Genomic DNA, 12,016 nt, shown 5'->3' with positions numbered 1-12,016 from the left:
GTTTGACCCCAGTACTCTTTCCTGCCATGGCAGGGGGTTGGACTAGATGATCTGCTCAGGTCCCTTCCGACCCTAGAAACTATGAAACTAGTTTAGGATCAGATTGGGGAAAGCTCCGTTTTGACTTGAAAAATTCTGGGAAAATGTTCTAGTTTTGAAAGGAGATTCCTGAACCATGTGTGTGAGCCCTCAGCTTGTCCCAACCAAAGCAGGGGGTGAAGGAGTTAGTCTGAATGAAATATTTGGAAAATATTGAAACAAATGGTGTTCATTGCCCTGATCCCGAGTCGATGGGAGCTGCTGCCTCAAGGAAGGAGCCTGTGCTTGGAGCCAGCCCAGCCAAGGGAATCCAGGTTGCTGCTAATGTGTTGGAGCATCTCCTCCAGCTCTGATGGCCACCCTGTTGGCCCCAGCCCTCCTCCCTGGCTTTGGCTCTTCACTTGAGTCCCACTTCACACCTGTCCTCATACTTCCTATCCCCTTAGGTGTTTCCTCCCTCCACTTATCTCTCCATTTAGCTGATCTCACACCTCACTGAGCCTCACCCTAGCCAGCATTGACTGGGCTGTTGCGGTCATTCTGCCATTCTCTCCTCTGCTGTGGTTCCCTGCAGTTCTCTCATTGAGTTAGGCAATGGCCTCTGGTGCAGGGACTCTCTTATAGTGTGTATATCCAGCACCCAACACAGTAGGGCCCTGATTACAGTCAATCTTTGAGACTGCTGTAATAATTAGCAGAATTTGGAACATGCCAAAGGCAGGACAGGGAGACAGAGTGGAGACATGACAGTAGGGGTGGGCTGGGACAGGAGCCAGTGGGGTTGGGGCACAGAAGCTGTGCGGGTTGGCAGGGGCAGAGGCATGGTGGACAAGGGGAAGAGGCGAATGGTCAGGAAAGGAAGACGAGTCGCAAGCTCCCTGGAGCTGCAGCATGCGCAGCAAGTGCAGCCTCAGGAACGTATGCTCCCTTCCTTTGAATAAATATTTATATATTCATTTGCTGTCTGGTGTGTGCACTTAGCTGTGCACCTCCCAGCCAGAAGGATGAGGCCTGCCTTCACTGAAGGAAGGGGGAAGCTGGCTGCAAAGTGGGCAAAAGCTCCTTCCCCCTCAGCCCCCAAGTTTGGAGCTGAAGCCAAGCTGCCATCCTCCTCCCTTCAGCTGTGCGCTTTTCTGATCTCCTTAGCTAAGCGGGGTTGGGCTTCATGAAAGGGGCCTGCCACAAGCGTGTTGGTGACTCAGAGCTGACCTGCTGCCCAGCCCAGTGCCGGGACACGCCATGCTGCGGGAGGTGCTCTCCTTACCACCTGCAGTCAGCAAAGCTCTTCTGGCCACTTTCCCAAGCGTATGGGTGTAGCTAAGGTGTCCTGGCCTGGGTCCAGCTGGAGCCAGGAACAGTTTCTGCTGCCTGTATAGCTTCCCTCTGTGGTTCCAGTGGTGCACAGGGTCTGTCTCCACTTTCTGTACAAAGCACGGGAGATGGGGAGTAAGCATACAGGTGCTTTTGCATCCCTGGATGTTTCTTGGCTGAGGTTGGCCCTTATTTGCTTGTGTTTGCACACATGTATGACAAAGGAAGTGAAGGAGTACAGGGTCTGAGCGTGCAGCAGGCATATGCAGGGGAGTGTAGAAAGAGGGTGCACATGTCATGGTATAGATGTTTGTATGTGCATGTCCCCTTTTGTGTCTTAGGAAACAACACCCGCATTTTTCTGCACGTGCCTCTGGTTGCGTATATTCGTACACTGCATGTGTGTGTATAGGTTGAAGTACATTTTAAAAGCATCAGTGCATACTTGTGGGTGCTACGTGTGTTGCATGTGCGTGAGTGCAGAAAGGTGTGCGTGTTGTGTGCAAGAGTGCCCGAGGGGTGTGCATCAGTGCCTCCCTGATGTGAGGGGGTTGACAGGTTTGTTGGGGGTTTATTATACTTACAGCTTTGACAGGAAAGTGTGTCTGAAGCTGTCAGAAGTTTACGCTAAGCAGCCGCTCTCTGGCTCTCGGACAGCAAGTCTAAAGTTTCAGTCTGTTTGTATTGGGCTGTCATGTTATGGGATTAGGGACTGTCACAATGGCTTCTGGATGCATTGTAGGGGGTCTCATTAATATTATTTTACTCCTGTGTAGCAGGACCTTCAGGGCTGGAGATGGAGAAGTGTTGGGTGAACCTCAGCGAGAGGCGTTTGGGCTCTCAAAGCACCCATTCCCATCATTTGAGGCATGCAAGGGATGGGTTCCCTCTGCCCTTCCCCTCCGGACCCCTCTTTCAGCAGGATGTGACATCAAAGAGCACATTGTCCTGGGGTCCCTGGCAAGGTGCAGGCTCTTTGTCTGCAGGGAGCCCCTGGCTTGCGTATGCAGAGGCCTTTCCTAGACCACATGTGGCCTCAAGGAGCAGCATGTGCTTGCTGGGAACCCAAGGGAGCTAGGGTGCATGTGATAATGCCAGACGAAGATACTGCGGTCAGAGAGAAAAAAGTGATCAGGGACAAATGAAGGATGCAGCGGGATGAGAAAGAGCGAGTGAAGGTGGATAAAGAGTGTCAGAGGGAAAATAGGGTAGATAAAGGCCACGTCAGGGGTCTGGGACAGTGAGAACACAGCCCCTAGGGTGGAAAGGATGAAGGCGGGCATGGCAGTGCCTGGTTTTGAGGCAGTGCCAGTGACCCCATCCTTAGAGATAGTTAAGGGCAGAGGCAGAAGGAGTGCTCCCTGTGTTGAGAGTGTTATCCCTTGCTTGGCCTGGATGCCATCAGAAAACAACAAAAAAAAGCAATAACAACAATGCCATCCTTAACTCTCACTTCACACAATTCTCTGCTTTTAATTGGGATTAAATCTTGTTAATAGTCAGTACAATAATTATGCAAGTAACTCTGTAGTGGGGACCGATCAGTTCAAGACATTCTCTGACCTTGAAGTTAAGATCTTTCCTTCCTTCCTTCCTTCCTTTCATCCTTCCCCTCTCTTTCTCTCCCTGCCCCCCCAGTAGCTGTGACATATGAATAAACTACATTAAAATAACAAACCCAGACTAATTAGCTGATTGTGCTGGGAAGTGTAAGAACAGAGTTTCCTGTGAGTGTGCGAGAGAGGGCATTACTGACTGGTGCTAACCCAGCACCACCTCCCCCACCCCCGTCTTAGTATGGCACTCAAGCAAACCCACTCCCCAAGGCTCCTGCTCTCCCCCTTTGCCTCAGCATCTGAGTAAATCCCAGTGAGAGAGTCGCTTGCATTCCCTAGGTTAAGAATCAGGAGTCTTATCTTTCTGATAGATACTTAAGGCCTCATTCATGCCAGGGTACCTCTGTTGGCTTCGGTGCAATGGCAGCTCCAGCCATCTTGGCTGACATGGGGACAGCAGGTTCTGCTGCCACTGGAGCCAAAGAGCTGAGGCTCCTGCAGCAGGGCCTGTGACACACCAACATTATGCAGAGGGGCAGATAGCCATGGCGGTCTGCAATCTCTGCTTTAGCTAGTCTGTGAAATGTATTACACACTGACACCAGCAGTGCTTGGGACATTCAGGACCTCACATAAGCAGGTGCCTCTCCACTAAAGTTGCTGGTGTTGTGCCCACTCGCGCCAGGCCTGTATTCACCAGTTTAGACAGGCTTCACTGTGTGGTGTTGCTGAAATACCGTGGGTGCACTCTGCCTGACATGCCTCAGTCCCAGCTCCTCACAGTGCTGGGAGCGAAGGCAGGTCCTTGCTTCGGAGGGCAGCGCTGGCATGTAGGGGTCAGGAGTCTGGTGTTTGCAAATGGGGGGCATCTTTGAGTCCTCTCACATTCATTGTTTCTCCCTTTTTGTCTCCCCCATTCCAGCTGAAAGAACTATATGCACTGACGCAACCTCAGGAAAACCCACGATGGCTGCCAAGCGCAAAGGCGGCCTGAAGCTGAACGCAATCTGTGCCAAGCTCAGCCGCCAGGTGGTCTTTGATCACGGGGGAGCTGAGCAGGCGCAGGCGGACAAGGGTGCCCAGCGCGAGAGCAGCAAAAAGGAAGCCCCCCAGCCTGGAACCAAGGAGGTGGGGGCTGAGTTCTCGGATGGACTCAGCCGTGTGCAGAAGATCGAGGAGGACAAGAGGAGGGAGGTGATTGAGAAGTGGGTGAATGGGGAGTACAATGACGAACTCTTGCTGGGCCGAGTGGAGGGCAAGGAGGGTAAGGGCACTGAGAGCGTGGAGATGCCCCCCGAAGGCGTCTACATGGTCCAGCCTAAGGGCTGCAGTGATGAGGAAGATAACGGGGATGAGGCAGATGCGTTGCGGGGCTCCCAGGATGGCAGCTTCCTAGACGACAGGGATTCGGACGGGCCTGCCTCGAAGGATGAGAGTTACCGATCCTCCAGCGGCGAGACGGGCTCCAAGTTGGCTGGAGGAGCTGCCTCAGGTAAGGCATGGTCCCCGCACTCCCCGATCAGGCTGGATCCTACCCCATTGACTCCTTTATGCAACTTTCACCTTTTCCAGAGGTCTCAGAGCCCATCCTGCCCATGTGCCAGTGCCACCAGCAGACTTACCCATGCATTCACACCCTCTCAACTCTGCACGCTCAGCAGTATATGGCAGCCAGGCCCATGTGAATGCACGAGTGCTCCTGCACGCCCACATGCCGTCTTACACAACGGGGATTAGTCCCAGGAGCAGAGTCAGCTGTGGTATTTGAGAGCTGGGAGGGAAGATGGGAACCCCGCTGGCATTTTGGGGAGCTGGGTGCATAGCTCAGTGATCCTGTACTGCAGTAACACCCAGCCAGTTCTGTCAGTGAGGGTGCAGTAAGGGCGCTCAGATCAGGGCCAGAGAAGGGAGGCCTTCTATCTCCTCGGCCAGGGCTGGTGCCCAGCAGTAGAGCCCAAGGCACTGGATTGAGGGCACAGGAAGGTCCAGGGAATGGGAGTTGAAGTTACTGTAGGGTAGGATGGGAAGCAGAGGAGGAGCCAAGGGTGATGCCTGAATGAGACAGGAAGAGAACAGGTCTAGGATGAGGAAGGCTCACTCTGGGGAAGGCTTTTCACTGAGTAAAGCAGAATCATCATGGGAAAGAAAGGCCCTGGAAATACAGCTAGTGAGACCACAAGCCTGGAGGATAAGGAGGGCTCAAACGTGTGTGTATGAGAGCAAGCGAGAAAGAGAGAACTGGCTGTGTCTGGATTTGTGGGTGAAGGCTGCAGATATTTTTAAGTGCACACATCCAAGCAGCACGTGAACTCATGCCAGGGCCATGTCTGCTGTGTGTGTTTGCATGCATATGTGCACAGCTCAGAGGTGGAAGGTGGCTGTCCTGGGTGTAACTCCCAAGCTATTGTTGTTTGTTCTGGTTACCTAAGCTGAGCCAGGTGAATGCAAGAGCCGCAGAGTGGGCAGATTAGCCGGGAGGTTGGCGTGTGTGGGAGAGGGCTCCCTGCCTTCCCCTCCAGAGGAGCAGCGCTGCCATTGGCAGGGTGACAAACACCAGCAGCATCTACTGGGATGCCACAATCCTTCACAGCTTTGTTCCCGTCAGCAAACAAGCCCGATTTGTCCTGCCAACACAAACTCTCTCCTTCCTTTCACATGCGTGCATTCTCCCCTTCTTTCATTCATTCCTGTGATCTCTTTATTACTGTGAACATCCCTTTCACATTTGTGACACCCATGTGCATAACAGAGGTGTGACACACCACACAGCCAAATTCTCCCTTCACATTTTCATGGTTACCCCTGCTCAAGAATCAAGGGGATGCTCCCCAGCATGGCTGGCTGTCCCCTCTGGGAGATGCTCTGTCCTGTGTCATTACAGCCACCCATTCAGGGAACCACCTTGTGACTCAGAGCATTGGTGAATCCCAGAGCCTGAGGCCCCCTGCACTCTTTTTCTTCTGCCCCAGCTTCTCTCACACCAGTATCTGGATGACAGTTTGGACATAACTCCTCTGAAGGGGTTTCCCCCAGAGGCTCGATGTATTTGTTGTTTGTGGTTATCTCCTGACATCAAGGAGCGCCCCCCTTGTCAGGCTCGAGCCAGTTTGAATTCAGCCAAAGGCTCTGGTGGGTGTGGGTGAGCACTGGGGGAAAAATGCATTCCTTGTTCACCCCAGAAACACCGGTCTCTCCAGATCAACATCACAAACCCTTTAAGCACAAAGTGTGGACAGTAACTCAATACCCTGTGTACCACAGTGTCTAGACCTCCCCACGACGTCTACATCTGTCACCTACTTGGATTGACTCTCTTGATGGAAAGGTCTCTTCACCCCACCCCCTCCGATCTCAGCACTTGGCAAATCCATCAAACTTTCCCTCTTTTGTGCGTGCCTGTGCTTTCCTCCTCCTGTTAATAATGCAGCCGAAACTCATCTCCGTCTGTCCGTTCCCCTTCTGGAGAGGCATATTCTCCAGTCTTCACGAGTTCAGTGGCAGCGCACATAATTATGCATATAAGATATAAACAGAGCTGTTTAATTATCCTTCGCCACATCAGTGACAGAGTAATTAACAAACATTGCAAGATCAATGAGGAAAAGTGTGACCTTCAGTTTCCTTTGATAGGAAAGCCCTTGTCGTTCCCAGACACAAGGTGATTGCGCCTGGACTCCGTTCGCAGTTTGTTTAAATTCCTCTCCTCCCCCACACACACCACTTGCAGTTTTGGATGTGGAGAAAAGCAAAAAAGGATTGGAGGGGGGAACCCGATGTAGAAATATGTGGCCAACCTGCGGGGAATGGAAGGGATCCTGTGTCCCCTGTTCAGAACCGAGCTTCTGGCTTCATGTCATTTCATGGCCACATTGTCAAAAATCCATGCCTAATTATTGGAGCAAGTGGGCACAAGGGCATGTGAGATGGGCAAGAGCATGTATGGTGCCCAGATCACATGGGCTCCCTTAAGGGTTGCACACGCAAGCAGCTGCACTGGTACAGGGCTTGGGTTTTCTTGCCTCCAGAAGGGCTTAGTGCTGCTTTCCCTCCCCTCTTGTCTTCAGCTCTCTCCTCCGTAGATCCTGACTTTGTCCCCAGTAGGCATCATTGGAGCCGGTGTAACAGGGCGTGTAGCCCTTTGGCTCAGTTGGACCTGCACTTCTGTACACCAGGGAGGAGTCTGGTATGACGGTTTCAGAAAAGCCTGGGTGGGCTGGCAAGCTGAGCAGAGGACCAGGGGCAGGAGAATAGCTACAGGGCTTTGCCAAGTCACCCAGCCAGTGTGGCCTAAGGGGAATCACCTACAGACCTGATTCTTAAGGTGCCACGGGTCTGTTGTTCTCCTTGGAGGCGGTAGGAGCTGCAGATGCTTAATACCATTGGTAGTTACTGGTCAAGCTCCTTGTCCAGCTGGAAATTCAAGTAAAAAGCAAGAGGCTGACTAAAAGGCAGACACTGCCTCTAGATTGATCTGCCCCAAGGGAATCAGTGACCCCCAGTCATAGGTTTCCTAGACCAGGACAGGCCATTCACATCACTTGTTTCACTCTCTGCTCCTTCCTCCATCATTGGCTTCCTCAGCTGATGCCTCTAGCAGGTTGACCCTGCATCTGCCACGTTGGTACCCAGACCCCTTGGGGGATTGCGGACCTGTTCTTGTGAATGGGACATGGGGGGAACTCACTGGAGACTGGGCAGCGCATCAGCATTCAGGGCTGGCTTTGCAATGCTCCACCCTCAGAAACGAGCTGCGACTCATCCGAGGGGCAGGTTTGTTCTCCGCTTTGGCCACTCTGCAGGGACGGGGGACTAATGAGAGCTGCCCTGGCCGATTGGGCCTCTGGATGTACCTCCTGCATCCCCCTCCGTCGCAGACAGGGAACATGTGCGGGATGTGCAGAGCTGATGTTTTCAGGAGACGAGTGACAGAGCCCATCACAGATACCCGGCCTCACTCACTCGTGCATGCTGACTAGCTCACTCTCCCCCCCACACTTCTCCCCTCACCCACGCAGCCCCTCCACACTGTCTCATAGGCCTGCACGTGCATGTCCCTGTGCCGCCCCGCACTGCCCTTCCTCCCTTGCACACAGTAACTCACAGAGCAGGAGGGCAGTGGGAATCTCCAAGAGGTTTGTCCTCTCTTGAGCTTCCAAAGTTTCCAGTTCGTATAGATTGTTATTCCTAAGTAAGCCAAGCCTGTGGGAAGGGGAGTGCCTGTTTCTTGGCCCACTCGTGGGCTTCTCCTTCCCTGATTTCCCAGGAGCCTTCCCCACTAGGAAATGTTTGCAGGTGGCCAGAGCCAGTTTCTGGGTTTTTACTTTAAACCCGGCAATCTGCTGTGTTTTCCTGTGCTGCCCAGGCAAAAGGCCGAAGCCCCGTGCAGGCTGCCCCATCCCCCGGTGGCCAGAGCTCCGCTCCATTCGGGCTGTTTGGCTTTTCCTTCCATATATAGTGTGCTGCTCTGGGCTATTTTTAGCCCCCTCTTTTTTTTTTTTTTTTCCGTGCTCACTCCGGATCCGTTGTGATACGATAGCTGCTCCGAGACGCGCAAATCTCTGCTCTTTGGCAATGCCCACAAATGGAGAGCCATGGCCAGGGGAGAGGGAGCTCTCCTTATCATGCAGAGGGGAGGGAAGAATGCGCTGCAGGAGGAAGGGCACGGTGCGGGAGAGGGCGAGCCTGGGGACAAGGCTGCCCCGAACACACGTGGGCCTGGAAGGAGCACGGCTCAGTGGTGCTGCCCTCTGCAAGGAATCATTTCCCACCTGCTGCCCCGTGCGTTGTACCAGGGTGTGGAGGGGTAAGGCAGGCAGCCCCAAGGGCTGGGTTCAAGAGAGGGGAAGCTTTGACCTTTGCCTCTGGTTTGAATGAGGAGCTGCCAGCTCACAGCTGTTGAGTGGCTCACATGAAACAAGGTGACTGGGTCTCGGCCCTTCTCCCAGTGGGACATGGGCCAAGCCACTGGTGCCACCACTGCAGCTGGCTCCTGCAGGCTTCCTTGTCAGCTGCCTGCAGAGACACCGAGGGGTAACTGGCATGCAGGGTGAACGCTCTCGGTCTGGAGGAGATGCTGGTAGCCCAGGGTGAGGGGCATTGGCTGGGCAGCATGTAGGGGAGCCAGCCATGGTTGGCCTCTGGGAGGTCTGGTCTTCCCCACAGCTTTGGGGAACGCTTAGCTGTGCTTGCGTGATCATCCAGAACTGACCTAAAGGAGAATCGGGGTGGAGGTCATAGATGATTGTGAGAGAGAGAACAGCCAGTTCAGCTGAAATAGGAGCAGGCTGCAGTGAGCGCTCCCTGGGACCCAAACTCCCCCGGCTTCATCAAGGCTCAGGAGGGACCCCTTCCCCATCATCCTGTTCCTCCTCGGCCGCCCCCTGCACCAGCTGGGTCTCACCAGGGCAGGGGCCAAAGCACTTCCAAGCCTAGGCTTGCAGGTTTGAGAAGCTTAAAGAAACGGTCAATCTCAGGGCTCCTCCTGACTCGGTAGAACCGGGAAGTCCCCGGTTTCCCACGTCTCTCTTCCTTAAGGCTTTGTGTGGTTAATCTCAGCAGGGGCTGGATCAGCCTGGGATTTGCCAGGCTGGCTTGGGATGTGGGCTCAGCAGGGAGTCTCACAGCTTCTACTTGTTATCCTTGTGTTTCAGGCGGGGAACTGAGAGGCATGAGGTCCAGGAAGTGCAAAAAAGGTGGGATCATCTTTCCAGCTCCCCCTTCTTCCTGGGCTTGGGGCAAAGCTTGGGGTGGGCCTTCCTTAGCGCTCAGCCTCCTCTCCCACCTCCCACAACTTCTCTGGGATTCCTGGATGTGGGTGAGAACAGAAATGCTATGGTGTGAACAAGTCTCCTTGCGAGCAGAGGAAATAACCTGCCAGCTCTACCTTCCAGGGTGGCCCTTAAAGCCAGTGATCGCTTGCTAGTTTAATTTTCTTTCCTATCCCCTTCATGGTGCTCTTTCCCCCTGGCTGTTTGGGTTGAGGGGGATGGGATTTCATTGTGCCAGGCCTAGAAGTTTGGGATGCGGGGTAACTAGGGATCATCTTACAGGTCCAAAGAGAGATGAAAAGCAGAAGAGGAGAGACAGGGTTAGCAGGACCATGGAAATCTTAGACACGGGGGATTTTATGGTATTAATCGCTTTTGTTGGGGCTATAGGGTTACACTGGAATGGGGTGGGGAAAGGGAAAGGCATCAAAAGGACAAAAAGCTTGAAAAAAGGAGGAAGCACTTTAATGCCTGGGTGTGCGAAAGTGAAAGGCAATCCCTCTGGTATCCCCAGGCAGTGAGGGCCCTGGGAGGGAGTGCTAATGGGGCCAGGGGAAATGAACCCACTCTTCCCAGGAGGTGTCCTAGTTGTCAAATGTGGGCATCTGAGCAGGGTGCTGCTGGCTAGTGCCGGGGCATCCTTCTGCCAAAATCACGTCCCTGTTGCACAGCTAGCTAAGGAGTATCCTGTGAGCCCTGGTAGCTCTGCATCACTTCGCATCTGTAGGTGCGGGGTGTTGGTGCCCAGCTGAGGAAGGCTGTGCTGTCCTTTCCTGGATCCTGGCACCAGTGGCCTAGCCCTAGGTCATCACTTCTAGTGCAGCAGATGTGTTTTCCTACCTTTGCTGTCCTACACTGTCCCTTGTAGCATAGGCCAGCAACACAGCAGGGTTTATGCCCCACACACCTGGCTACATTAGGCATCGGTGGTACTGGGATATGACCCTTGCGTGTCCTGCAGGAATTTTTGGAGCCCACTACAGGGCCCTGTCTTTTCCAGGTATCTCTTCCCACCCATGCCCTTGCTGAAACAGGCTTCTGAGAGCTAGGTGAGCTCCTGAGCTACGCCGCTTGTTGGTTGGGGCCACTTTGCACAGGAGCATTCAGACATGTGCGCGTGCATTTGTCTGTGCATGTGGTGCATACCCATGCATGTGTGCTTGTATGCATGGCATTGGTTGCTCTTAGAGCCCAGGGCTCCATTTTAACCCCTTGGGCTCCATAGCTGTGACAAGCCCCGAGCTCTCGTGCTGTCTTTCATGACGGCACTCCACCTCCGAGTGCCAGACCCAGGGCAGCGGCCAGGAACCCCCTTCCTGCTGCCTCGCACCTGCCCTCTCCAGCACTCACCCTCCCTGTGAGAGATGGTGCCCACCCACGAGAGCCCGAGTGAGTGATTGGGAAAGATGACAAGGGAGGTTTGAAGGACTCCGGCGTACAGTAAATCTTTACTCTGCCGGAGAAAGCGAGAAGGAGAGGAGGAGGAGGAGGAGGAACGCTGTGTCAGACTGAAGCCTAAATGAGTCTGAGTTGGCACGTCAGTCAGAGTAATCTTTATTTCCTCCTTTACACTGATATTGGGTGACCTCCAGAGCACTGTTCTTCCCCTCCCAGTGACCAGCAAAAGTGCCAGTGGGAGGGAGCGGGGAGGGAGAGACCATGGGAGAACAGCCCTCCCCCCACAGCCCCGACCTCAGGGATAACAGCCCCCACCCTGAGGAAGCAGCTCTTCTCCCCCTGGCCATGAGAAGAACAGCTTGCCTCCTCTCCATGGGCCCCTTGCCCAGCAGCCTGCTCCCTTGGGCAGGGCTGTGGATGCTGCCAGCTGGACTCTGCCACCCTCTGTGCACTGTTAGCACCTAGGGCAGTGGCAGTAGGGCTCCTGCACAGCCCGACCCCAGGAGAAGGTGCTTTGGGAGCCACTTAGATGTAGGAGATGTTAGAAAAGCAGTGGTGTGGGGGGGGACCAGAGTGGCCATAGGGATTCCTTGCTGCCCCTCCCCACCCCCAACACCCACACAGCAGTCTCTGCTCCTGCCAGCTCCTTGACCTCCTGCCTCACCTTCACTTGTCCCTATGCCCACTTGTTTATCCCCCTTCCCCTCCTCATTTCCACATCCTGCCTCTGTCCTCTCACATCTCCTACCCCAGCCTGCCCCCAACAGCCCATGCCTCTGCCTTGCTCCCTGCCCTCCCCCACCACCGCCAGCCCTTCTGCCCTCAAGCCCTGCCCACCGCACACACTCCTCCCCTCTGCCCTCACCCCTGCTCCCCATGTAGACATCCACGCAGCCTTCCTCTGTACCCGACCTCCCTGCTCTGCCATGTGTGCGCATGTCCGTC

General features: G+C 54.3%; 1 protein-coding gene across 3 annotated transcripts in view; it reads left to right on the top strand.

Moving 5' to 3' along the window:
• CASZ1 (castor zinc finger 1) overlaps positions 1–12,016 on the top strand; it is a 188,408-nt gene that overhangs the window by 131,761 nt on the left and 44,631 nt on the right. For all 3 annotated transcript variants that reach the window (XM_019541675.1, XM_019541674.1, XM_019541676.1), the window contains exons 3-4: positions 3,829–4,398; positions 9,557–9,598. In XM_019541675.1, the coding sequence (XP_019397220.1) occupies positions 3,829–4,398; positions 9,557–9,598 (612 nt within the window). The remainder of the gene's footprint in view (positions 1–3,828; positions 4,399–9,556; positions 9,599–12,016) is intronic.

The sequence above is a fragment of the Crocodylus porosus genome, unplaced genomic scaffold (assembly GCF_001723895.1).
Source record: "Crocodylus porosus isolate Cpor-Errol unplaced genomic scaffold, CroPor_comp1, whole genome shotgun sequence".
In the NCBI taxonomy this organism is placed as follows: domain Eukaryota; kingdom Metazoa; phylum Chordata; order Crocodylia; family Crocodylidae; genus Crocodylus; species Crocodylus porosus.
Note: the sequence above shows the minus strand (reverse complement) of the source record. Positions and strands in the feature narration are given on the sequence as shown.